Source organism: Stylophora pistillata, chromosome 7 (assembly GCF_964205215.1).
Source record: "Stylophora pistillata chromosome 7, jaStyPist1.2, whole genome shotgun sequence".
NCBI lineage: Eukaryota > Metazoa > Cnidaria > Anthozoa > Scleractinia > Pocilloporidae > Stylophora > Stylophora pistillata.
The window spans coordinates 18,145,397-18,172,934 of NC_142525.1; the positions used below are offsets into that span (position 1 = coordinate 18,145,397).

Genomic DNA, 27,538 nt, shown 5'->3' on the forward strand with positions numbered 1-27,538 from the left:
ACTTTATTAGCTAAGGCCAATAGGATGCTTGCATTCTTGCGACGCAACAGTCTTTCGTCATTCACTACAGATCATAGGAAATTACTATATCTCACGTTTGTAAGATCACATATTGGCTATGCTAGCGAGATATGGGCTCCCAGTTCGATCGGTGGCATAAAAAAAATAGAAAGTCTTCAACGCAGGGCAACAAAATTCATCTTAAACACGCACTGGCAAGAGGATATTTCTTATCATGAGCGCCTTTCTCGCCTCAACCTGCTACCGTTAACATACTGGCACGAAGTGAAGGACTTAATTTTCTATTTCAAGTGTCGCGCTGGCCACTACACCTTACCCATAGCTGATTATGTCAGGCCCAAAGGCACCCGTCTTACTCGTCATAGCTCTGATCAAGACGTACTAATTCCTAAGTGCCGTACAAAGCTTTTTAAATTTAGTTACTTTAATCGTGTCGCTAAACTATGGAATACTTTACCTGTATCCACTCGTATTATTAGTTCTCTCAATCAGTTTAAATCTCACGTACTCCAACGCTATTCCGCTGCTTTTCGTACAAACTATGACGTCACTAACTTCAACACCTGGAAGTCGATCTGCTGCAAATGCAGCAGGTCACGTGATCTTCTATTAGTTGGTAACTGCTGCTATTAGGACTTTCTATCGGCCGCATAAGGGATTTATTCCTATCGTTTTTGCTTTTATTATTTTATATACATTTTTATATACTTTTTACACTGTCTATTGTTTACATAGTTAGTATTTGTATATTTCTCGTAAGAGCACACTTAATTTGGAGCCTCGCTCTGTTGTGTGTCCCGCACCCTTGTCCTCTGTTCTCTTCTGTGTCTTGTTCATATGTATATTTTAGTCTTTTTAGTATTGTAAGTATGGTGAAAGCGATTAAATAAATAAATAAATAAATAAGTTTCGAAACATGGTCAGCGGTATTATTTTTAAAACACAAGTCAGCGGTATTAATTTTAAAACACAAGATGGCGGATTTAAAGGTGACAGTGAGTGGGGAAATGTTTTCCAGCGATAATTTTAAAGAATTATTGGCTCTACTTAATCTCTTAATTGGGAAAATTTCCTCTTCGTACGATAATGGAGACCTATTCTTACTGGATAGGTGCAGAAAAGAATTAGATGATATTGTGCGAATGATGCTAGCTATCCCTCGTTCTACTTTCGCCGAAGCTTCTCTTCCTCCAATTGGCCTAGTTAGTGATTTGATCGATTGCCTCGTTAAAATCAATGAAGTAATTAGCGCAGTTGATAGAGGGAGCGCTGGAAAAACTTTCTCAGTCAACAAAGATACAGGTGGTAGACCTTCCTTTCAAATATCGATAGATATTATGGAGCAGCTTCGTGAGACTGGCATGAGCTGGAGTAGCATAGCAAACTTTTTGGGTGTTTCTTCGAAGACTTTTATCGAAGGAGGGTAGAGCTGGGAATAAAGGTTCAAAGGGCAAGAGTTAGAGAGTGCTTAAAACGATTAGATGGCCTTTGAAGGGAGGTTCGAAGGAGGTACTCATTGGTTAGGCGAACGTATAATGTTCCTGGATCAAATTATTTGTGGCATGTAGATTCTAATCACAAATCGATTTCCTGGAGATTTGTCATACCTGGCTGTATTGATGGTTTTAGTAGAGCTGTTATATACCTTACCTGTTGTAACAATAACAAAGCAAGCACCGCATTAGGCCTTTTTGAGAAAGGTGTTAATGAATATGGGCTTCCCCTGCGTGTCTGTGGAGATCATGGAATGGAAAACATTGACGTGGCCAGGTATATGATAAATAATCGAGGATCAGACAGGGGAAGTTTCATTGCTGGACGCAGTGTTCACAATCAGAGAATAGAACGTTTGTGGGCAGAGGTCAACCGAGTTTGTTCTGCATTTTACAAAGATCTTTTTGAGTTTATGGAAAATAATGAAATACTTGATTCTCTAAATGAAGTACATTTATATGCATTACATTATGTATATCTTCCAAGAATTAATGCATCACTAAATAAATTTCACAGCCAGTGGAATTATTATGGGATGAGAACAACTGGTCATCACTCACCACTAGCCTTATGGAATATGTCACTGTTACAAACATCTGATGCTGCAGAAGTTCTTGACACAGAATCCTATGGCATAGACCAAGATGGTCCGATTCTAGATATAATCACTGACAATAATGTTGTTGTTCCAGAGCTAGAACTACAGCTAACTGAGAGTGAAAATCAACAGTTGAAGGAGAACGTTGATCCATTATCTGATGATGGAAACTCTGGGATAAATCACTTTTTGTCTGTCCTGCAAATTCTGGAAACTTTCCAATGAGATTTCATAATGGTGTTATAGATGAATCTTAAAATGTGATACAATTTGCATTGTAGGCAGCCCCAAAGATAGATGTAGGTTAATAGTATTCACATTGTTTTCTGTTATGACATTTTTGCAGTTGCTTTGTCATCATTGAAAATATATAAGGATTAAATGCTTAGGTGTGTCAACATTTCTTGTGGTTCATTTAAAAATTAATGTTTACAGTTCTTTGATCACATTTATAAACAAAAACTGATTATATTGCAAAAGACCAGCAGACAAGACAAATAATAACTCCAACATGACTTGTAAATAAAAAGAATAAAGCAAATACAATAGCACTTATGTTTTTATTTAGATTAAGATCATCATTAAAATCACTCATAATCATCAGTGTGATGAACTACATGTGTTCATAATCAATCCATAATCATATGCAACATTAACAAAACAAAAACGCTTTCAATGATATGTAACAAATATTATCAATTTCTCACAAACTAGGAAAAATCATATAAAATGTTCAAAAATGTCATTTAATATTAACTATGTACACAATTTTTTAAAAATAACTAAAACATTTAGTGTGTCACAGTCTTTGGCACACAAAAGTTGAACAATCTATAACAATTTTCACAGTAACAATGTTATAAAGAAAAACAGAAACAAGCCTAACATCCAAATCTCTACCGTTCCAAAGAAGGATGTAATCATTTTGTTACCTTATTTAGGTCTAGAGAGCAACCAGATAGCAAAATGCCTTAAATCTTGTGTTTATGAGTTTTATTCTGTCTTTAATCTCAAAGTTATTTATGTTAACAGTCGGCGGATAACATCCTTCTTCCCCTACAAAGACCGCCTAAATTGTTCCCAAAGGTCAAGGGTTGTTTACAAAGCAAGTTGTTGGGACTGCAGTGATTTCTACCTTGGCAAAACAAAGCGACGACCGATGGATAGAAAAACTGAACATCTTAAAGCACTCTCCAAACATGAGCACACATCAGCTATTGCCAATCATGTTATGACTACTGCTCATAATATTAAATGGGATAATTTTGAAATCCTCGCGTCAGGGAAAATCGACTAACATTGTAATAATAAGGAAACCTTGTTTATACAAGAATTGAACCCAGCTTTGAATGCTAACCTCACCAGTGAGATGTTGTCACTTTACTAATGTGTCACTGCTATTTTTAATTTTACCCAGATTGCTCGCTATTTTTGTTTTGAATATAGATAGCTTTTCATCTTTTAACGGTTACTTTTGAAAATGTATGTTGTGACATACCAAACGTCGTCTGTTTTTATAAAATGCATTGCTTCACCATGTTTATAACTGCTTTATGTGTTGTTTTTCTTACCAAACTTTGATGGCCAAAGAACAAGAGTCTATGAATCTTTATAACACTTCATCTTATAATTATTAAACTGACCAGTTCCATTCATGACCATTGTTATGGTTTGAAATCCTTGTAAATATACCATAATATTGTATTTAAACCTAAGTTTCAGAGTGATTTTACTCACCCCAATCAACAAGAAGCCAGAATTTACTCTTCAAATCTCAGTTCTACAATTTTTGCACTATTATTTCAATATATTGTCTATAACCAATTTTTAAATATCACGTAACAACAGAAAAAGAATTTGGCCAGTTCAAAGTCATTTCAAAAACTGTACATTTAGTGTTTAAATTGTGGCTATTCTAATGGATCATTTGTTGAATGCTGAGAGAAACAATTGGACTAGAAAGAAAGATCTATTTAAAATAAACTACAAGGGTTAAAATGGCAGTGGCTCCCCTGTCTAAATCCTAACATTAAAATCTTAAAAAAAAAAAAAATTAAAATCATGAATCTATATAATGAATTTATAAAGCAGTGTCCTATATCTGTATCAAAATCATAAATCTAATAATTTTATAACAAATGTAAACAACCATAGTGTCCTAAACCAACTCAAAAGACCATGCAGCTCCTTCTTTCATCACCTTTGTAAACTCTTCTGCAAGTTCAGGATATGACTCGTAGGTGCATGGTAATTGCAACATGGGTCCACAGGTATGGACAACTGGACGCCTTGCAAATCCATCATCACGAGAAAACTGGACCTCAATAGATTGACATGTGATTACATCACTTCCTGTGCAGAAGTGAAGAAACCTTTGCAGAGATTTCCCCTCAAGTGATTTGACGAATCTCTTGAGGTGATCAAAACTGTGGTGCTCTTGCTCGCTTGATGGTTCAGCTTTGAACAACTTGATTACCTTCTTTGGAGTTGGTTGCTTAGCAGCATACAATTCCTTGATCCCTTCTTTGGACTTAAAGCTGGGATCTGACTTTAGATGTGCTACTATTGGTGACCAACAATTAAGAATGTACCTTGGCTTTTGTATAAGCTCTTGATGAGACAGCTCCTGAACAATTTTGTGGATGGTTTCTTTGGTGGCAACCCTGAAACATTTGAAGGAACGGAGGAATTCTAGAGCATCTTCATCATTTGGATCAAACTCTTCACTCAAGCACATATTCAATACTTCACAGTCTTCATGTGTAATGAAATCTCTGAAAGACTGCAGCAAATCCTCTGGTTCAATAGCTTGTTCTCCAAACAGGCATGACATCACAAATAACTTGGACAAGGAGAGTGGAAAATATTTACAATGCAAATAGCCATATACAAGAACTCTTGCTATTGACTCCCACTGGGGCTTTTGTAGGTCAAGTCTAATATAAGGAATTTTCTCAGTACTTCCAACAGCATCACCCATAAAAATTTCCTGCCAAAATGCTGTGAATACATCTAACAGAACTCACTTTCCTTTGCCTTTTTCCACTTCGCCACATTCATCATAGACAACAAGATCAAGGTGGCACATTAAAATATCAGGCTGTGAGAATAATTCAATGATATATTTTCTGATATTTGTGCGGAAAATAACAGCTAACTTAACAAAAGACACCTCATTGTCATAGTGAGGAATGTCATTTTCAACAATTTGAAAAGCTGCAGTTTCACTTGACCCTGCAGCAGGCTGACTGGTCTCTTGGGTGGTCCGTGGTGTTTGTTGATTAGTGGCTTGGGTGTTTTGAGCTGTTGGTTGACTAGTTGCTTGGATTGTCTGAGCTGTTTGTTGACTAGTGGCTTGGGTGGTCTGAGCTGTTGGTTGACTACTTGCTTGGGTTATCTGAGCTGTTTGTTGACTACTTGCTTGGGTTGTCTGAGCTGTAGGTTGACTAGTTGCTTGGGTTGTCCGAGCTGTTTGTTGACTAGTGGCTTGGGTGGTCTGAGCTGTTGGTTGACTTCTTGCTTGGGTTATCTGAGCTGTTGGTTGACTAGTGGCTTGAGTGGTCTGACTGGCTCGTTGAATACCTTGACCATAACCTTTCATAAAAAATATAAATTATTGTTTTGGTTATTACATAAACAGTAGTTTGTGGGCAAAGGGAGGGAGCAGGCCTCAGAGCAAGCCTGTACCTAGAGAAGGCACAGAAGGGTGCAAACCCAAACCAAAAGGTACACATTTTGGTTTTAACACTATGGTTATTTTTCGCTCATATACATTCTCAAAGCACTATAAATAACCATGACAACAATCTCTGTTTAAATATAGCAGTTATGTATGTTATATATAATTTTTTTTTCACTGTAAACTCATCAGATGATTTCCACTACTATTTTTCATTATGTAGAAAGGTGTAAACTGTATGCAAGAATATATGTCAAAGTAACAATAGCATTAAGTAGATCATCAGGGTAGATGTAGTCCTGAGAAGGGCTCTTTGATACAAGTCTTTAAAGTAAATCTCAAAAGAACATCAGATAGTGTATATATACACCTGGATGATTGGCCTACAAATTTTGCCAAATTGTCACTTTGATAAGTACTATTTTGATTACCTGCATGACTGTTTGAAGAGACTTGGATGGGCGAGTTAAGGAAGATATCATCATCATCTTCCTCATCTAGTTTATGATAAAATACTAGTGTCAATTTAGGAAAGATAAATGACACTCATACTAAGGAACATTGCACCATCTAAATCTGTAAATCACCATTTAAATCTGTAAATGAGAAATCAATGACTTTTTGCAGGCTTGGCCCGCAAATTGACCAATCAGAGTTGACTCTCTGTATAATTAGGTTTTATGCAGGTGAAACACATAAATGACCCAATCACAAGGAAAATAAATAATAAATATTCAACTTTCATGTCCTCTGTGATTGACCCGCATAATACCTAACTATACAGAGAGTCAGCCCACAAAAAGTCATTGATTTCTCATCTACAGATTTACATGGTAATTTACAGATTTAGATTGTGCAATGTTCTTAGAGACATTTAGCTGACTTACCTTTATCATTTGAGAGATCAATCTTAGCTTTGATCTTTTCTTTGTTGTCCTCTTCTTGGTCCTATCAAGAAGATACAGTATGGATAATAAATAATATAATTATTGAGCCAAATAACAGACAAATGTCCATCGTCTGAATGTCTTTCATGATTTTTATTATTATTTTCTGAGTTTTTAATTCCTAGGTGGAAATCTTATTAAGATCTTGTAAGATCTTACAAGAATCTTGTAAGATTCTTATTAAGATTAAGATCTTAATAAGATCTTGTTTAACTCTTAAGATCTTAAAAAATCTTGGTAAAAATCTTGTAAGATCTTAAGAGGATCTTACAAGATCTTATCCAAAGAAATCAATATTCAACATTCTAAGATCTTAAAAAATATCTTGTAAGATCTTGAGAATCTTACAAGATCTTATCAGAAAAAAAACCAGTATCCAACTTGCTAAGATCTTAAAAGATCTTAATAAAAATCTTGTAAGATCTTAAAATAAATCTTACAAGATCTTGTCAAATTTAGTCAGTGTGTAGCATTTTAAGATCTTAAAAGATCTTGATAAAATCTTGTAAGATCTTAAGGAAATCTTACAAGATCTTGTCATCAAAAAAGTCAGTTTGCTGCATTCTATTGATAAAAAAAAATTACAAGATCTCAAAAATTTATTAATTAAGGTATCAACACTCTAACATCTATTAGAAACAATGTTAAGACAATCTTACAAGATCTTGTAAAAAAAGTTAGCTTTTAATGATATTTCATGTAGGTAAACAGTAATACTAATAACAACAATCACTTTATTTGAGTCTCAAGGCTATTTATTTGAGCATGAGTGCTCTACTAATTTGGGAGACTATTAATCAACTTACAGCAGAACAAATCAACTGAAATATTTTTTTTTATGTGAGGGGAAAACCGGAGTACGCGAAGAAATAAAACCTCCTGATTAAAATAGCTTTTTCATACAGATCTAGTGCATTTAAACTTCAATTTTAAAATCGTCGATGCAAATCGACAACGATCGCTTTGAAAACATACAGTTCAACAAATCACGGTATACGCCCCCATTTTGTTGGGCAAGCAAAACATTGGGAGGCGCGGCTACCAAGCCCCATACATTACCTGTAAAATTTCAACCCGTGACTTGGGTGCAAGCTACATTTCCTTAATTTTCTTCCTGTCAGATGAATCCCTGGTCTTCAAATTTTCAGAAATTTTAGGTAAGTATATAGCCGAAGTATGTAAGAAATTTCAGCCGCCTGAGATCGATCTTTCTTGCGATTTTTTTACTTTTTATGGAGGTGACATATGCAAATCAACCACGTGAAAGAGTGTCAAACATAAAAGAGAAAATGTTCAAGCATGTTTTCTACAGTTTTGCTCGTCATATTCCATTTTTTGATTATGCAAGTGTTACTTATACTTTTTTTAATCTCAGGCGCGTTTATGTCGACTGCTAAGCCAAAAACAGCTCGCTGTTGCATTGGTGGTAGTAACAACGATAGATATCCAACAAAATGTTGTTCGATCCGTTTCTTTAAATTTACCACAGCCAAGAATAAACACCAGAAATGGAAAGATGCTATAGCCCCAGGATTAAGCGGTATGATTTTTCACCTGGAAATGGGACTTTTGTCTGTGCGAACCACTTTGTAGATGGACAGCCTACTAGAGAATATCCCAACCCTACGCTTTTTTTGTCTGTACTGAAAAACAAGTTCGACAAGACTCCTCAAGAAAGAAGATTATTGGACAAAGAGGCAAGCACATCTGCATCTAATGATTCTTTAGGGGACAATGTTGAAATGGATTTTGGCATTGAGCCTCTGCCAGAGGTTCCCGAAGATAAAGAGACTGAGTTAGAGGTTGTTGAACCAGAGGATGTACATAATGAGCCCTCGCCACAAGTTCCACTTTTTTACCAGTAGCTTGAAGACCTCTGACGTTAAGATAACCTTTTAATGTACCAACAGACAAGTCAAGGAAATCGTCATAAGTCTCCATTCTATTGTTTATTTGTTTTCTCTTTTATTCCAACTAGAATTCTGTTATTGATTTTTTTTAGCCCAAGTATGAAATTCAAGGTGCTGGTAATGTGAGTGATGTTGGTGAGACCTGGAGTTGGAAGCTCCCCCACAGCATCCTTGGTAGGTGTCATGCACTGCAATGGTTGTTTTGATAATGGCATGAGGGCTCAATTTTAGCAATAGCCTTTTTAGTTTCACAACATTGTGTAATCACTTAAGAAAATATATTCTCTTAGCTTGTGTTTAGGATCATTGAAGAGGAGTTCCCTTCACAGAATTTCACATTATTTAAAAAGATAATAACTATTATTAAAAACTGGATCATTGGATAATGCAATTCAAGACTTTTTATTGGCTTAGCCATTATGGTAGGTGAGCCAATATACCATAATCTATGATATGGTAAGCGTACGCGTCGGCTTAAAATTAAAAGGGAGCTAAAAATTTAATAAAAGTTAATAATTTAATGTAGCGTTTTTAATAAAACAATTATTCCACTCGCGCTTGTTGGATATGAGATGATTATAGCCAACTCGGCGCTACGCGCCTTGTTGGCTATCTATCATCTCATATCCAACACGCGCTCGTGGAATAATTGTTAATTATTCTTAGATTTTTAGGTCACTGTGAGTCCAACATTCACATCACTTTTGAGTTTCCAAACTTCTAATTCTAAAAATGTATTGTTAAAGAGAAACTCCACCTTGACTCAAATGAACAATTTAAAATTGTACAAAATAATATTTGCAATCAATTTTCATTAAACTAGTTGTTGTTTCAGAAAAAAAAAAGAATTTAGAACAACTTATTTTCACTTTCAAATTTCCCAGGTGCCACTATCTTGAATGATTGTGACGTGCCATGGTTGCAGTTATTGTTTTCACAAAAAGGGCTTTTGTTTGAAACAAGAGAGCAACTGTTGCCCATCACAGTTATTTAAGATGGAAGTATCCGCGAAATTTAAAAACCAAAACAAGCGTTTTTGAAATTCATTTATTTTGGGTCTCAATTCTTTCATTACAAAAAAGTTTGAACAGTTCTGATTGTGAACAATATGTTCTGTAGTTTAAAGTTGTTGTCCTGTTTTAGTGGAGGTTCCCTTCAGGCAAAGAGTGGTACATTAGATATTTTGGATCCTAACAATAATTTGTTGCAGCTTTTTTTAATTATGCATTTGAATTAGTCTCTTTCAAATAATATTTAATCTTACCTTCATACTTTTTAGTAAAACAATAATTTGTTGCAGCTTTTTTTAATTATGCATTTGAATTAGTCTCTTTCAAATAATATTTAATCTCACCTTCATACTTTTTAGTAAAATAAGTGGTAATTTTTTTTCCATTAATGAAAATTTGGAATACCATTATTATGTTGCAAAGAGGTGCATCGCCCTTTAATTTTACTTGGGAACAATTTAGTAGTGTCCTTGTTTTCTGAGTTTCAAACTTGTATAAACAGTTCATTGCTTTGTAATAAAAATAGGCTTTCTGTTTTAATAAAATATTGTTCTAAAGTTTTTCTCTGCTCTTTCTATTTTGGTAACATTGTTTTTTTGCAGAAATGAGAAATATTTTGATGAGATCTGAGTAAGATCTTGGTAAGATCTCATATCATCAAGATCTTGTGAGAATCTTGGTAAGGTCTTGTAAGATCTTACAAGAATCTTGGTAAGATCCTCTAAGATCTTACAAGAATCTTAGTAAGATCTGGTAAGATCTTGGTAAGATCTTTGTAAGATCTTGGTAAGATCTTTGTAAGATCTTGGTAAGATCTTTGTAAGATCTTGGTAAGATCTTTGTAAGATCTTGGTAAGATCTTGTAAGATCTTGGTAAGATCTTGGTAAGATCTTGTAAGATCTTGGTAAGATCTTGGTAAGATCTTGGTAAGATCTGGTAAGATCTTGGTAAGATCTTGGAGCATTTTCTTAAGATCTTGTAAGATCTTGTAAGAATCTTGTAAGAATCTTGTAAGAATCTTGTAAGAATCTTGTAAGAATCTTGTAAGATCTTGTAAGAATCTTAATTAAGAAGTAAGATAAGATCTTAGTAAGAATCTTATTAAGAATCTTACGAAGATCTTAATAAGATTTCCACCTGGGATTATTTGAAATATGGCTTTACATTGAATGTGTGCCAGATAACCATGTTTCTCAGTGTTTATCAAGAGATAGGGTTGGATTTAAAGCATAAAACCAGCATATGCAGATCCAGTTGATTCAATTATGATTGCAATAGCAAAGGCCAATTATTTAAGTTTTTTAAGGTATTTAAGGCATGTAAGGTAGACACTTTTTGCCCTTGGGTCAATCCCAAATGAACAATACATGACAAATAATTTTACTTATTTTGAATTTATAAATACCATACCTGTGCAATTTCGGGAATAAGGACTTCACTTGGTCTGACATAAATGGGCTTGTTCTTGGATTTAAATAATCTATGGATAATTGTGCCATCAAGACCTTGATTATCGCGACCAAGGACAGGTTTTACCAGATAATGGTGAACTGAGTGCAGGATCTCAATATCTACCAAAGGAGGAATTAGATCTCCAAAAGCCTCATGTATAGTAGTCTCGACTTCTATTTCTGACATCCCCTTGTGAAAACGGATAGCTGTGATCACGTGGCCGCGTTCCGTTGAGAACAGTTTAGTGCTTTGTCTTGGGACGATAGTATCATGGAGGCTACTCAGAAGAGTCACATCACAGAGAAACGGTGTGTTTGCTGGACGATTCTGGCGCCTAGATGTCAAACTTTGACCAATTCTTCGACTGTTTTGAAGGCGCCGGAATCGTGAAAACTGAACGGCGTTGTTGCTAGTCTGAACTGTTGAACTTGTTGATGGTGTATTCGTTGTGTTTACGTTCCTTGTACCGCTTCTATTGAAGATCCTTGATACTTCATTATTAATGGCTTGATTACGAGGAATAAGTCTTTCAGAAAGATCTTGGACAGACTTTAATAACGACTGTACATCAGCAACATTCTGATCCGCCATGTTAACAATGATTGTTAATGTGCATGACAAAGTATCAATACCGCTGACCATGTTTCGAACCTAATCGATATTCGCTAGTCCAACACGATCTCGTCCCCGAATGAAGGATTATCATAACTTCTCAAATGTGACAAAATGAAGTGTAATCATTCAACATCGAGATGACCGTGAGGCCAGTGAACCCTGGGTACCAGGTCTATTGAGAGATGATTTTCCCGGGTGATTTCGATTTCTTCGGTGCTGTCGTAGGTGCCCTATTCGGTCACTTGTGTTTCGCTTTCCTCGCTTTTTTCGGGCTATTATTTTGATTCATGGCGTCCGCTGTTGTGGAAGGTAAGGAAACATTGTTTTAGTATAAGTTATGAATTATGCAGACTAAGATGCTTGTGAATATTCATGTGTACGTGATTGCGAATGATACATAAATTTTTCAAGCATTCCAATTTTCCAATTAACATTCAGCTTAAAGGTTCTCAACAAAATGAAAGTTTAGAGTGCCCTGGTAATGCTAGAGAAATACATGAAATTCTCAAGTGCTTAACTTGCAGTCGACGGTTTCATCTGCCGGTTTCTTCTCGACTGGGGTCGCCAAAATAGTCGCCGCAAAAATTACACTGAGGTTGTCAACGTTATGGCTTTTGTATTCTTTGAACATATTTTCGAATTTTTGTTTGATCAGTAGTCCATATGTTTTCTATAAATATATAGAATACCATCTCCTTTTAAGCGCGGCCGATACTTCGGCGTCATTCGTACGCTAATCGTTGCACACGTGGGTAAGCTGTCAATTCGCACTGTTCACCTACAACTGATAGCAAGGGGTTTAAAGTTAATTAAATAAAAGGCCATGAGCTAATATATTGTTTTCACCAATGCAATTTCCATCTTTCTCCACCCTGATACATGAGTGGTAGGGCTATGTTTGCCAATATTTTCAATAAAGGCTGAAAGTTTCAAAAGAAACTGTGGTGCTCCGTTGATGGGGGTAGCAAGGTGATTTGGTTATGTCAACTAAGTTGAAATTGTAAATTGGCCACTGTAACGAGTAAAAAAGCTGACATTTCTAGCGTTGGCCCTTAGTCAGAGCGAATGACGAAGGGCCAACACTCGAAACGTCAGCTTTTTTACTCATTACAGTGGCCAATTTACAATTTCAACATAGTTGATATAACCCAATATTTTCAATACTCTGGACATCATTTTTAACTTGGAAAATGGCAAAGCCATTAAATGTTGTCCTTATGTGTAAAAGGAGCTATGTGATTGATGGGAACATGGCAATGAGAAAAACACGAATAAATTTTTCTTGTTGCCATGTTCCCACCAATCACGTAGCTCCTTTTTTTGCCTTTAAAAGCACGCACAACCCACAATTCCTCTATTCGCTCCAACGAAGGGCTAACGCTCAAAACGTCACCTTTTATAATCGTAACGGTGGCCAATTTACCATTTCAACTTTGTTGATATATCCGAATTACTAAAGAATTGACAGTTAGCCGAGAAGGTGTATCTTTTTAACACTGTTTAAAAAGATACGCAGATTTTATTAAAAAGTTGGACCTGAAAATTTGACTTTGATTGTTTCTTTTGTCTTGTCTATAAAATTGGGCGATGGATATAAAATCGAATGGGGTATATTTAGTAAATAAACCCCTTCAGGTTGCTGGTATGTTGGCTGATAATGTCCACAGCTAAGAGATTGTCCGAAAAATGAATATTTGGCTGAGAAGAAAAGCTTCGAGGGCAAATATGAAATTATGAGGGCAATCCCCCAGCCAAAACATTATCAGCCAACATACCAGCAAGCCAGAGTGAGGTTTATTTATTTTATAACCCTCCCATTAATTTTCACATCGCAATTAAACTGTGCATAAACACAGTAAAAAAGCTAGTGGTGATCTGATGGCAAATGCACGTGATTGACGCAAGCAAAAAAAAAAAGAGTTTGGTTTCCTTTCATGTAAATAGGAGAACGGAAAAGTTGAAACTCTTGTGTTGACTATGTTTCGATTTCACGGAAAAAATTGGAGGATAAATATCAACACGGACAGGGGTTATTGCATGATAACTGTCCTGTGATTTTGCACCACGTGACATAAAGTAACCAATAATGTAACCAAAACGCAAAGTAACCAATATGCCTGGTTTAATTTTAACCTACAAAAAAGTATCACTACTAGTGTGGACAATGTCAGACAGAAATGCGTCTGTCAATGAAAACTCAATTAGGGTAGACAAGGCCAAATTAAATCGCGCTGCAATGACATGGTAATTTTTTTGTGTTATTTCTATTCTATTTACTAGCTGGGTAATGGTTACAACAAATTTGCTAGGGTTCATATTACATTGTTTTCATTGTCTGAAATGTGGTCAGAAACTTCAGTAATCTTTGTTACAATGGGTTGGTAAAGAGCTCTGTAGTCAGGCCAAATTTCATGAGCTATTAAATGAGCTATTAATCTCAGTTTTGGTAGCTTGAAGTGGCCTGGTAATACTGCTCACAACTCCTTATCTCCTAGATATAATGCTAATGATTTGCAGGTCACCTCCATCTGACATGTTGTGTTGTGCCAGGAAATATTCCTTCAATGCCTTCTTCATGGAAGTTTTTTCGGTTTGCAGTCTGGCCATCTGGAATATAGGCAATTTGAGGAACTCTTTAAATCACACAGGGGTTCTGTGCTACACTTTATATTGCAGTTTTCAATAACATATTTTGCATACTCTGAAATTCAGACCTAAAACAATGGTTACATTTTTCACCACTGACAATTATCTTAGCTAGCAGACCTCTCTGGAAAGAAAGCTTCACTTCAACCAGGTCAAAAGGTCACATCTGTCAGTTGTGACTGGTAGTTTTTTATCTATTTTGCTTCTTTCTGTTTTTCAAGGTTTGTTAGCTGTTGCCATAATTATTATTGACAGCAACAGGAAATTACAATCATTAGTTGGGTTTTTAACTTCAGATTTTGCATTTAGGCCCAATCAGGTTTAAGCTCTCTGTACTGTATAGAGTGCTTTTACAGGCACCATTTAAAGTAATTAATATACCATTATGAAGATGCCAAGGAACTTTTTTTGAAAACGATTAGGAACATCACATGTACATAATTTTCTTTAATTTCAGATTTAAATTCTGAAGAGGTTTTCAGGCCAACTAAAAGACCATTCAAGGTATGAATATCTAGCTTACATTTAAAGGTTATTTAGGTTATTCAGATTAAATGCTTAAATGGTTATTTAGATTAAATGCTTTCATTTCTGTTTGTTTCATAGATTATTAAAATAATAATTTACATTTCAATGAAGTATGTTGTTTTTGAGTGAGAACTGTTTAACTCCCCTCCCCTCCCCTCCCCCACTTCATAACGTAATTAAGGGGTCTTTATAGATTTTGAATACTGTGGAAATGTAAATGATAGTAATATTAAATTTGGATATTTTAAGATGATAATATCAAATCACCTTTTCAGCCGAACCCTGCCCTTGATACAAGACAGTTTTAATACATGTTCAACTATTTTGTTTTTCTAGGTGAAAACTACAACATTTATGTACATTTGCCTGCCTAATACAGACACCTGTTAAATGAACAACAGACACTTTTCCTTGACCCCTGTAAGATTTTCTCAGACAAAGTTACCCTCGCCTAATTACCAAACCTTCTATAGTAAGTTAATTTTTCTTTCTTAATAAGAGGCTATAATTGTCAACTATAATTTAAATAAAATAATGTAGTTAAAGTTGCCCGAGTGAAAATTTGTATTTGCTGATTGTAACTATTTATAATCACTTGCGATCACAATCACTCGCACACTCACACTCTTCGTTCCTATGAGTGGAGTATTTAAAGGCTACACCTGTGATCACAAATGAATACTAAATTTATTATAAATTATCTATAGTTTATTTGCTATAACTTCAAGGCTTGTAACTCTCTATTCTACTTCCTATGACCTTATTTTATTTGCTGCAATGTGATATATATTCAGAAATTCTAATGAGAATATTTCATGTTGTTTGTTTTTCAGGCAAATGTTTTATATCAACATCATGGCTGGGATGTTGTTGTTTTGTACTTCAATAAACATGGTACTGATACATCTGTACATACTTATGGCACACCTGGTGCTTGGCTAAAATTTGTGGGGTCGGATAAAAGCAATGCATCAAAATATGGTCGAGTAACCACAAAGCTCTTCAAACAATTTGCCAAAGGTAAGTAAAAATAGCAATAATGATAAAAATAATGATATTGATAATAATGATAGATCCCAGTAATAAGAAAAGTCCTTGAGATCTGGGGTTGCAAGTCTTACATGTCATGTCCTATTCAACTGATTTTCTAAAGGAGGTATAGGAGTGTCTTGGAATTTTTTATAGTATTGTCCCTTACAATGCTGACCAACACAGAAAAGGTAACAAATTTTCACGTTAAGATGGACAAAATGTACAAACTGAATTTAGTTTAGATTTTTTTGGAAAATTACTTATACTTTAAACGTTATTTTTCTGTGTAGACGTTCATGGCAGTGATAATACCGTGGATGATGACCCTGACGATTCATCAGTTACTCTCAGTTTTTGAAATGATACAATGTCCGTAATTTGTACTGGTATCGCACCAGAAGGTGGGAATGGTACCACAGAGAATCCAGCAGATCAGACCCAGATCAGACCCAGACTAGATGGGTGTCAGGCAGGTGGTGTGGGGCATGGGCAGTTGGCCAGTGTGGGTGTTGGTGCTGGGTGTGGACAAATGGCTGGTGTGGGAGGTGCAGCAGTTGGCAATGGAAGTCAGACATATAGCGTAAGGCATGGGTATGGGCAAATGGCTAGAGTGGAAGGTGCAGCAATTGGTAAGGAGAGTCAGGCAGGTGGTGCGGGTCATGGGCAGATGGCTGGTGTGAATGTCGGTGCTGGGTGTAGGCAAGTGGCTGAAGTGGGGGTGCAGCAATTGGCAATGGGAGTCAGGCAGGTAGTGCGTGTCGTGGTGAGGTGGCTGGTGTGGGTGGTGCCTCAGGTGGCAATGCATGTCAGTGAAGTGGAGCTGAGTGTACCCAAGTGACTGATATAAACACAGCGACAAATAGCAGTGGGAGTCTGGTAGGTGACGCTGAGGATGGGCAAGTAGCAGCAAAGGAGGATAATGGAGTGGTTTATGTTGTTGATGGCGAGATTCTCTCTGTTGGTATTGTAGACGAAAATCGTGTGACGCTTAATCGCCATAAAATTGAAAGAGGGTTTGCTCGTGTTTTAATGACTTACATAAAAAAGCCAACTGTGCCAGGACCAGTAATTTTGGGCGATCCTGAAGAGAACAGTCATCTACAGAAAGGGATGTTCTTTGTCTTACCTATTTCCAACCTGTCTAGGTGCGAAAAGTATATCGCGGGAGACAAAGTAGTGTTACGTGCATACCACAGATCAAAAAATGTCAGCGACAAATGAGTAAAGCTTGATTAAAAAGAGGGTCTTGAGTAGTGAAGTAGTGATTTCTTGTGTACACCTCCGGGAATAGGGATTCCAACTCGCACACAAACCAAAAAGGCCTTTTTATAGCGTTTTTGGTCATTCATCAAGCCTCGATACACAGCATTTGGTTTGTATCCGATGGAAAACAATTAACGCTGAAGCTAATTCGCAGAAAAGCCCGTTTATTAACAGTCTCTTTTCTACCATAGATATTTTGCCAGCATTTGACCTAGATATACTGCCTTTGAACTGCACAAGAGAAAATACGTGACGCAGTTATTAGCGCATAGGTTGTAAATAATTGCTATCATTTGACGGGGATCTGTTAGGTTTGGGATGCATAATCAAAAATGCAACATGTAAACAACGCCCATTTTCAGCAAGATTTGCACTAATATTTGTCAACGGAAATTATCCGTTCCAAGAGGGGAATGGTTTCCGAGTGCGACGCTCGGAGAAAACGACTCCAGGAGGAAGAAATGGTGTCCAAGGCCAAATATTTAACAATTATTCCACAAGCGCGCGTTGGATATGAGTTGATAGATAGCCAATTCGGCGCGTAGCGCCGAATTGGCTATAATCATCTCATATCCAACAAGCGCGAGTGGAATAATTGTTTTATTAAAAACGCCCCCAGGAAATTATTATTTTGTAAGAAGAAACCAGATTTCTTAGCTCCCTTTTGATTTTAAGTTGACGCGTACGCTTACCATATCTGTAGATTATGGTATATTGGCTAATATACCATAATGGCTGAGCCAATAAAAAGTCTTGAATTGCATTATCCAATGATCCAGTTTTTAATAGTTAACAATTATTCCACGAGCGCGCGTTGGATATGAGATGATAGATAGCCAACGAGGCGCGAGTGGAATAACTGTTTTATTTAAAAAAAAAAAACGCGCCCAAGACAGACAAATCTTCTCGGCTTTATTTTGTAAGAAGAAACCCGATATTACTATGTACAGATATTAGATTATGGTATATTGACTCATATACCATAACAGCTAAGCCAATAAAAAGTCTTGAATTCCATTATCCAATGATCCAGTTTTTAATAATAATGGATATGCTTTTTTGCCAAATTGAGGCTATTTTTTTTTTATCCTAGACAATTTTCTTACACAAGACCGCTCATGTTGACAGACCTTTACTTCAACCTCTCAAACGTCAAAGTTATACTTTCGGTGTTCAAAATATTGTTATTCAGTCTTCAAAAAATTTTAGCTCTCTTCAAAGTTAATTAAGACAGCCCAAATTGCGAAGGGTATCCAGATCACGGCTGTGAAGTCAGTCTATTTTGGCATGTCTGGGTTCCAATCAGTCTGGGTCTAAAATGCAAAGTTAAGCAAAATGCTCTAGGCTCCGAGTAAGGTTAATTATAGCCAACTTGCCAGGTTAGGAAGTTATAGCAGTTCCCATGAGAGCACCCCTTTTCATGTCCGTCATCTTGGATTTTTTTGTATTGGCCTGACCAGTCATGGTTAAGCCACGAAATTTTTCTCACTTATAGAAGAGAGTCTAATATATTGTTGCTGTAAGTATCAAGCTATTTCATAACATTTCCAGAGAGTTACGATGTGCGTAAAAAGCTCAAAAAAGGAGAAAGACTTCCAGGAGAGGAGGGGAAATTGACAACGAGGTTATTGCACATTTTTGACGTGGCATTTTAATAAGCAACAACATATTATAGACCATTAGAAAGCTCTTTAATAGAGCAACAATTTGGTATATTTCAAGTTTCCTAACCCTTACGTGGGCAGGCGCTGGAAGCCAGAAGGTTCAGATAAAGAGGGCATATGAACCACGAGGGGAGTGGTAGAACTAAAACAGCTCTAAAATCAAAAATGCTTGTTAAAATAATGAGAGAATTGCTACACGTAATGATAATAACCCTGCAAATCCTCTCTGAAAATTTTAGCTCTCAACTCTGACGAATAAAGATTTTTTAAAAATTTTTTATATGCTGGACTTAGTGAAAATTTCAAGAGTGAGTTATAAGGACGCAACTGGACTTTGTCAGTTGGTACCAATCCCAAGGCCTAAAAACCTACACTCACTTAAACGCCCGTAGCTTTGTAACCGTTCATGAATAGACCACCAAATTTGGTCCACGTATATATTAAGGTTTGATCTAAACTAATTGTTGTAAGTATGAAGTGATTTCATTAATGTTCAACAGTTATGACGTGCGAAAACGAAAAAGTTAAAAAAATTCATTTCTTTTTTTTGCCATATTCGTAAATTACTTATCATGCTAATTACTTTGGCGTAGGTTTAATGAAAAAATGATAAAAGCTGAATTTTTTATGAATTTTTTAATTAAAAAAAAAATCCAATATGGCGGACGTAAACAGGGGTCCACGCGTTTGAACAACTGTAACTATTAAACCCTGCACGGCGTAGGCATGAAATTTGGCATACTAGTATATAAAAAAAGAAACATTTGCAAGCTGTAGATATTATTAGATTTCAATGACACAAAACAGAACTACGATGGTAAGAAGTAGCGCAACGGTTTAAAAATGGATCACTTGCTATGACTGTGACTATAACTTTGTAACCAGTAATGGTTAAGCCATGAAATTTTGCTCACTTATAGAAGAGAGTCTAATATATTGTTGCTGTAAGTATCGAGTGATTTTAGGATGAATACTCTTCGCGGAATTCGCGTTGAGAGCCATAAAAAAATGTCTTCTTCATTTATAAAAATTTTCCAAAATTCTGTTAAAATTAGGCAGTGAAGATACGGGCCCGTAATTGTTTGGTTCAGTTTCATATCCTTAAATATGGGCGATTTTTCACATCTAATTTTGGCTGTATATGTTCCAAGTGATATATAAAAATTAAAGATTTCTGCTACGACATGACGTAGAACGTCACTTGCACACTTTAATATCCGAGTAGGGAAGGAGTAGAGACTGTGTCACTTATTGTTGGGTAATATTTCCAGTCCAATTTCAACCGGAGTGATAGGTTGAATTATTAGTATGAGACGCGTGATTTACATTTCCCTAAGAAATCAGTTAAACATTTTGGAGTTGGAAGTAACTGATGAGCTAATTTTTGTCCAACCGTTGCGAAATGCTCATTGAGTATATTAGGCTAAAAAATTGCAATATGCAGACCTCTTCTCCCAACCGAATTCTAACAGAGAAATCGAAAACGGTTCTTTATCATCGACCTATCAACAGATCTGCAAGAGTCTTTAGAAATTTTGTCAGTTCACGTTGTAACTTAACCGCTTACAAAGGAAAACGCCAGCTTCCCTTTGGTATAATAACGGCTACACGATGAAAAGAAATGAGAGTTTACGGGGTAGATTTTTACAAAAACTAGGCTTTCCAGCATGTAGTGCCTCGGGTCACGGGCCCCTTTCTCGAAGGCCCCGCACAGTTTTCTCGTTCGGAAAAGCAGTGGCAAAATCCTAAACGTTATTATTACAAAGCTGTTTTATTCACATATTGTTAATATGAACAGAGCTTGTCTTGATAAGAGGAGTTTCAGGCGTATTCCCCAGATTGCCTAAAAACGGCTTTGCGGAACCAAAAATTATCCAGGGCCTCAGTGAGACGATCTACAGGGTTCCAAAGAAAATAAAAACCTCAACATTTCGATGGTATATTACAAGGGATAACCACGAGAAACGTTCGTCGGAGACAATATCAGGTTTTGAAACACGAGTTCAATAACGGTTGAAAACTGTTGTAAAGTGCGTCCAACACTTCAAGTGGCTCTCACTGTTCTTGTCAACCCCAAAGGCTTTGTCCATCTTGTTATAACAAAATAAAAGGAACGTTTTTGAAGTGGAATAGACGATTTTAATAATGCTGATATTAAAGTGAACGTGAAATTTACAGTCTACTTGGAAATTGTAGTGAGCCGGGAGGCAGATGCACTGAACAAAATATTGCAAACGTTGCTTGTTTTCCTCCTCGCTGCACCATGTCACCGTTACAGTTAGAAACATTAAAGAAAATGAGAATCAATAAAAGCATTCCGAGACAAAACTAAAAAAAAAAAAAAAAAAATAGAATTATGGTTAATAAATACAACATATACTTTATTTTCAATATTCAAGACCGATGATCAACCCAGGGAATAGATCGCCCTCTAAACAAAAGTAGGGGAGAAAACTTTCCTCAGTATTTACTACAAAATGCCAATAATTGTTGCCGCAACCCTCTCTGCATTGTTTATTATTAATTATATTATAATACTTAAAATGTATATAATGCGACTTTCAAACACGCTGAAATAAATAAAAATTCAATACAAGTTCCATACAGCGTACTAGGCTTGTAAATGGAGATATGATCAAGTCTGACTTCTTCTGGCCTAAAAATAAATAAACGATAGATTGCAGTGTATCATCATTTAAATCGAGCACTTTCTGGCACGCAACTACAAATCGCTCTAAACGACTTTGATAACCAAGTAATATTTGGGCACCAAGGTCACCATGACGATGACTGTCCACCAAGGCAATAGATTGACCAGCTAGTGGTAAGAAAAGAACGGTCTTTTCGTTGGCTATAAGTATAGCTGCATTTCCGTGGAAGCCATCACACAGTGCTGATAACTGGCGCACTGGAGTTGTTGGAGCATGGTCATCACAAACTCGTCTAGCCAAGGGCGAATGTACGGACACACTCACACATTGTTCTGCGACAGTGGCTGCCTCTGAGGGTGAAAGAAAATGCTGAGGTAGGCTGTGTCGACAGCGGTCATAAAGGCGGTTTCCCACCCTGATTGATGCACAGAGTAACATAACCCACAGAGGAGATAGTTCACGCGTAGGTTGGAGATCGAGCCGCTCATGCCACACTCCATGAGCAAAGATCAAAGCTATTACAATACAAGCCGAACTGCCGTTTCTGCCGTCGAGCGTTGACTGGCTAATTTCGACAGGAAATTTCCATGAAAATGTATCGCAATAGGGAATTCCTTCACCAAGTACCACAACGTTAATTCCCGCACCTGGTACGTTTTTGTAATTAAAGGTGATTTCATCTTCAGAACAATCGGCAGTGCTGTCGTACGTGCCGTCGTCAACGTCAACGTCATCATCATTTTCTGCACCCTCTTCCAAAGGCAGATATTCCTCGTAGTCACTACCACTTAATGCAGCTTTGAACTTGGTAGCTGCAGAACAAATCTGACTCTTGCTAAAGGCAATTCCCTTTTCCATTGGTGTACCTATATGGACGAATAAAAACTGACTTGAATTACAAAAACAATGCATTCTCAATAACTGGTACCAGTTGTTGGAATGAGATACCTCGCAATCTAAGAGAGCTACCCAAAAAGTCTTTCAAAGCTAGAATTAAAAATGAATAACCAAGAATGCTGGACAAAGAAAATTCCTTTCTTAATAAACACGAGATTATTCAAGAACAGGAAACTTTAAGTAATTAAAATCAGTGTCTTCTCTCATTATTCTCCTCTCATTACTCTCCCCTCATTTTGCTTTAGCAATCTTAATATGCAGAAACAATTATAAAATTACACGTAACTAAATCTTAATTGTTATTAATGTTATTTAATTGATCTAGTTTTATGCATAAGCAATCAATTGCCCGCCTAGATTAGCATTTACTATTTGCAAAATAACGTTTTAAAAGCAAAGAAAATAAGCGGCTTGTTGTTATTGCTGTTGTTGTTCTTGATTTTACTGTCCTGCGTGCTCAGGTTAGACAGAAGTAGGAAAAAATGCAACACCTCGGAAGAGACCTGATCTATTAGAAGTTGTGAACAGTTTACTGGTACAATTTTCTTGAGAGGGGCAGTGCTGGAGCATAGTGTCTTTCTTAAGACACCAACACAATGACCGTAGCTACTAAGCTACCCCCTTATCCCAAGTGTGTCATCTTGTATAAAATTAGTAAGTTGTACAATGTACAAGAAAATACTTTATCAATGATAGAATGAAAATATACATAGAACAAAAATGACAGCTACAAGCTGAAATACTCAACAAAAGAGACAAGTTGAATTGAGTACTAAGATTCACAAAGTTTACCTGTTGTGTTTCCCCATGGGAAATTCCCCTTCATAACTTCAGAGACAGTAGCTTGCAAAGCTTCATTGCCTTCTTTCTCTTGATTGTACTTATCTATTAGGGAAGACTGCTTATTCTTGTTTGAAGAAATCTTTTTGCTGAGGTGTGCACGCTGTTTGAACGAGTCTAAATAAGATAAAGCGTGAGTAGAAATGGTAACATAATTTTGTCTGTTTAATAGCTATTTAGCAATAGTAATATTGCATAAATACTGACTTGTGTGTATCGTCTTGACAGACTCTGTGCCATGCCATTGATTTTTCTTTGATTCCAAGCAATAGCATGCTCCGTAATGAGCTCCTCACGATCTAAAAGATATGAATAAATTACCTTTCAGTTGAATGTCTATAACTTCAATTAACTAAAATGAAGTAACTGACTAATTAAGGTCTAGTTACAAGTCTGAATTTGATTGATTCTAATTTGTCAGTCCTCATTGTTTTCTAATTGCCTTAAGTTGAATGCCAATGGACCTCCATTGTTCATACTGTACCCCTGGATAGGAAAAAATCTACAAAATGTTTTACACCATGTTCACTGCCCACTGTGCCAAACCATGCCGGCAGCCTGCGATCTCAAGTCCTGTCTCATCTAGTTCGGCTGTCTTCCTACCCTTATTAGAAGCAGCCCACCAATGTGATACCCCCCACATATATTGTCTTGTTCCTAGTTGCAGCATTTAATAACTATTAATACTGTAACAGAAAAGTCAAAATTTCATGCAATCCTACCAATATAGAAACTTGTCACAGCTTGCTAAGAGGCTATAAACTTAGTATAAAATGATCGGAATAAAACTGCATATATACACACCTTAGATTTGGACTGCTTTGCATACTTTGTTCATGTGGCTATCAACATCCCCCTTGTTGGCAATAAAAAGATCTTCATAATATGATTGCCTCCTTTGTCTGTAGAAGAAAACAATTATAACTGGCTAAAATGTATCATTTTTTTCATGATATAACTGCATATTATTAAAGACAATGGATGATAACAGTTACTATTGTGCCTAACCTAATGATTAAACCTCAACTTTATATATCTTTGCAATATAAATAAACTCAATAAAACACACCAAATTAAAATATAAGTAATGCAATAACCAACAGCCACTTGTATTCAGGCCACCAATAAAAGTAAAATTTACAAAATTTGCACCCTTCATTCTATTGTACAAGTTTTATGAGCATTGATAAAATGTTGGGTGTTTTTGACATTGTTCTGTGTAGACCTTTCCTCTAGAATAAAACCTACCCTCCAGATGAACTGTAACGATACAGTTTCATATTTCCATCAACATGGCAGGAGTGCTGAAAGATGGAACATGTAGGGCAAATAATCCAGTTGTGACCTTGCAGATGACCCAATTCAAACTGGCAGAATTTCCACCCTTTAAAAGATCTACTAAATGTGCTGTGATTGATGGTTGGTGCCTAAAAAAAAAAAATAGAAATATCAATTTAGGTAGGTCAGTAATAGTAAATACTAGATAAAGTACAGCAGACAGCACAAAAGTAAGATTTCCACCATATTATGTACACAAAAATCTCAAAAAAACAAAACAAACAAGGTATAAAACCTGAAATTATATTGAAATGTTCTAGCACCAAACTTAAAAATATGTGAAAAATCTATAGACAATCAGATTATTATGTCAGAGCCAAGAGCAAGTCTTGTAACCCCATACATTTGCTACATTGTCTCTAAAATATTACAATTCAAAGATAGGTGTTAAGCAAGAATGTGTCAGAATACAATTTTGACCATTCAATAGACTACTGTACAAAAAGTTATGCAGAAACATAAGTGGAAAATTAAATAAAATTAATTCAACTAAAGAAAAGCATACCCTTCCTTTCATAACTGATACATCCTCAAGTCCATGAATAAAGGAGCTTTCTGATGTCCCAGGCATTCTTTTTTGGATTGAATCCCATAACCTGAATAATTGTTGGTCAAACACATAACTGGTGTCACTGGGACTCTCACACCAAAACCCTGCTTCTACAACATCAATCAGAGACCAGGATAGAATGATACTGTTGCAATTGGAACACTGGATTATGACTTTGTTCAAATCATATCGTCCTGAAAAAGAAATTATTCATTTCATGAATAATGATAACATTAAAGTGCAGTAAAATGGCTTCAACTAGGAATTCCCATAACTATAGGTAATAAATTAAGGTGAAATTAATTAAAATTTTAATAAAATGAGTCTCTTCTCATGATGCATTACAATCTAATTGATTACCAAAAAAGGACATATCAAAAAGTAATTTGAGATAAAGAGCAAGCCATATTACTTTTATTAATTTACTTAATAATTAGATACAGAAAATAAGTAAAAATCCAGGACAGTTTAAGCAAACAGACACTATTACCTTTTTCATTAACTCTTATTAAGAAACCACAAGATGGAACTTGTTGTATGACTCCAGCCTCTTTCCAACTTGAACATTGATCTGGTATATTAGGGACTGGAAAAGACTTATCTAAGGAAGAGAGAAGCAAAGCTACATTAAAAATGTTGTTTTGCATTGTGATATAACATAATCATCATCATCATAAATTTCTCTAAGAAACCACTTATGACTTTAAAGCTAATTAATACCTGTTGATAGAGTCTCCATCCACCTTTACTTGCTTATGCTAAGTTCAATTTGAATATGCTGGTTTAAAAAAAAATGTATAATTAAGCATATGAAGTGAAAATAATAATTTAAAAAAATGGACACTGCATATTATGAGATTACCTATTATTTTGTGATAACCTTTTCCATCAACTCCAACAGTTGGGGGAATAGCATGAAAGTACCCATTGACATATGTATCTCTGTCATGAAAAGGCGAAGACTTGTGAACCTTTTCACCGCATGAATGGCACATAAACTCTTTTGGGCACTCCATAAATCGTATACAGACTTTGCCTTCCAAACAAATGCTGTAAATGTCTGGAGAGGGGAAGCCCTCACAGCTAAGGACTGACTCTATTAGCTACTTCCTGATGTTGTCCCAACTAGAGGTCAAAGTAGACATCCGTGTTTCCCAAGTTTTGGAAGATGCAATTTGAAATGTGGAAAGAACCTCTTCACATTTCACAAGTGCAGCTTGGAGGTCATCTTCTATGAAACAAAAATAATATTTAGTCACAATGTGCATCAATAGATACTGGTACATTCCAACTCTTCTATTCATGACCATAATTTTTTAAAATAATTTAGCACCCCTTCTTTTAAATGCCAGTTAGTCTGTGATTTCACCAACTTTCTTTCTAACAAAGATTGAGACCTGGCAACATGGAAAATGAAATGTACAACCCTATAAAAAATAAACTCTCCTTCTTTACACTCCCCACTTACTTCAATAAATCAAGTTGTCCCAAGAATGCCTTAATAAATAAGCTTAAGGTGATTCCTCACATTTTGTGCAACCCTTACTGCGGATAGTTGATAGCATCATTTGCGCATGCTCGTGCACGTACACATTGAAAATATAGTAGATTTGCCTTGATATTGAGATCTATAGATGGATAAGAGGCTACAGCTCACTAATGAGCACAGGGACCCCAATTTTTTCCAGCCATTATTAGCAATTTATCATTACCTTTGCATGAGAAACGATTTATCTCATGAAAGTGATTGATCTACATTAAAGTGGGATGTTGTGAAAAACAGTTGTATTGCAGGTGTTTGGATAAAAGAACATTCTTTCCCCAAAAAAAACTTACGCTTGACAATTGATGGTGGTGACATCTCATGACATGTAGGTTATACATCATCATCTCCCAAATCTAAACTCGGATCGCAATCTATAAGGTTTGAGTGAATTAAAACTTGCATGAGCTTTGTTAAGGCAACATGGCCAGCAGCTTGTTTGGAACATTGGATTAATTGTTCTAGTAAATTTAAGGCGTTTTGACAATTAACTGTATTCGTTAATTTTAGGGGGATATCGCGTTGCAAAAGATAAAAATATTGTAAATTCACCTTCTTCTGTTGCACTGCAGAGCGACGTATTCGTCACCTTTTTTTCGCGAGGCCGATACTTGTGCTTGTATTTCCTCAAACCAGTGGTGGAGTCCCCATAAAATTCCAAATCACTCCGGCCTTTTTTTCCTCTTCCGTGATATTTCTTTTTCTCCAAGCAAACTTGTTACCTCGTGTAGCTGAGCATCGAGATCATCTTTGTTCTTGGACGCCTTCTTCGCCGCCATTTTTTACTTTGTGACTTCCGCTACCTTAGTATCTCCAGTCTACCGTTGGACTCACGGTCATCTCGATGTTGAATGATTAT

At 36.1% G+C, this 27,538-nt stretch overlaps 3 protein-coding genes and 1 non-coding gene across 11 annotated transcripts; 2 read left to right on the forward strand and 2 right to left on the reverse strand.

Moving 5' to 3' along the window:
* The first annotated feature begins 982 nt into the window (after positions 1–982).
* On the forward strand, positions 983–2,511 carry LOC111344767 (uncharacterized). The gene has a single exon (XM_022952020.2). It carries the CDS (start codon positions 1,769–1,771, stop codon positions 2,336–2,338), a length of 570 nt encoding a protein of 189 aa, XP_022807755.2. The 5' UTR covers positions 983–1,768; the 3' UTR covers positions 2,339–2,511.
* A 143-nt stretch (positions 2,512–2,654) lies between these two features.
* On the reverse strand, positions 2,655–11,713 carry LOC111339264 (uncharacterized). Its single transcript, XR_015989600.1, has 4 exons — positions 11,071–11,713; positions 6,680–6,740; positions 6,224–6,289; positions 2,655–5,707 (listed from the first exon to the last, which is right to left on the reverse strand). It is a non-coding gene; the product is annotated as an uncharacterized LOC111339264 (transcript).
* A 45-nt stretch (positions 11,714–11,758) lies between these two features.
* LOC148726954 (uncharacterized) lies at positions 11,759–17,186 on the forward strand. Of its 2 annotated transcripts, none has more exons than XM_088728018.1 (4): positions 11,759–12,036; positions 14,831–14,877; positions 15,735–15,795; positions 16,224–17,186. In XM_088728018.1, the coding sequence occupies exons 1-4, from the start codon at positions 12,015–12,017 to the stop codon at positions 16,289–16,291; spliced, it is 198 nt and encodes a 65-aa protein (XP_088584144.1). In that variant the 5' UTR covers positions 11,759–12,014; the 3' UTR covers positions 16,292–17,186. The 2 variants fall into 2 exon arrangements, with proteins under 2 accessions (XP_088584144.1, XP_088584143.1); XM_088728017.1 differs by having other exon boundaries at positions 11,762–12,036; positions 15,735–15,921.
* A 3,790-nt stretch (positions 17,187–20,976) lies between these two features.
* Positions 20,977–27,372, reverse strand: LOC111340242 (uncharacterized). Of its 7 annotated transcripts, none has more exons than XM_088727876.1 (9): positions 27,232–27,372; positions 26,973–27,053; positions 25,999–26,364; positions 25,627–25,737; positions 25,092–25,330; positions 24,497–24,675; positions 24,053–24,150; positions 23,201–23,547; positions 20,977–22,377 (listed from the first exon to the last, which is right to left on the reverse strand). In XM_088727876.1, the coding sequence occupies exons 3-7, from the start codon at positions 26,150–26,152 to the stop codon at positions 24,054–24,056; spliced, it is 780 nt and encodes a 259-aa protein (XP_088584002.1). In that variant the 5' UTR covers positions 26,153–26,364; positions 26,973–27,053; positions 27,232–27,372; the 3' UTR covers positions 20,977–22,377; positions 23,201–23,547; position 24,053. The 7 variants fall into 7 exon arrangements, with proteins under 7 accessions (XP_088584002.1, XP_088584001.1, XP_088584003.1 ...); XM_088727875.1 differs by having other exon boundaries at positions 25,999–26,367; XM_088727877.1 differs by lacking the exon at positions 26,973–27,053 and having other exon boundaries at positions 25,999–26,367.
* Positions 27,373–27,538: the final 166 nt, after the last annotated feature.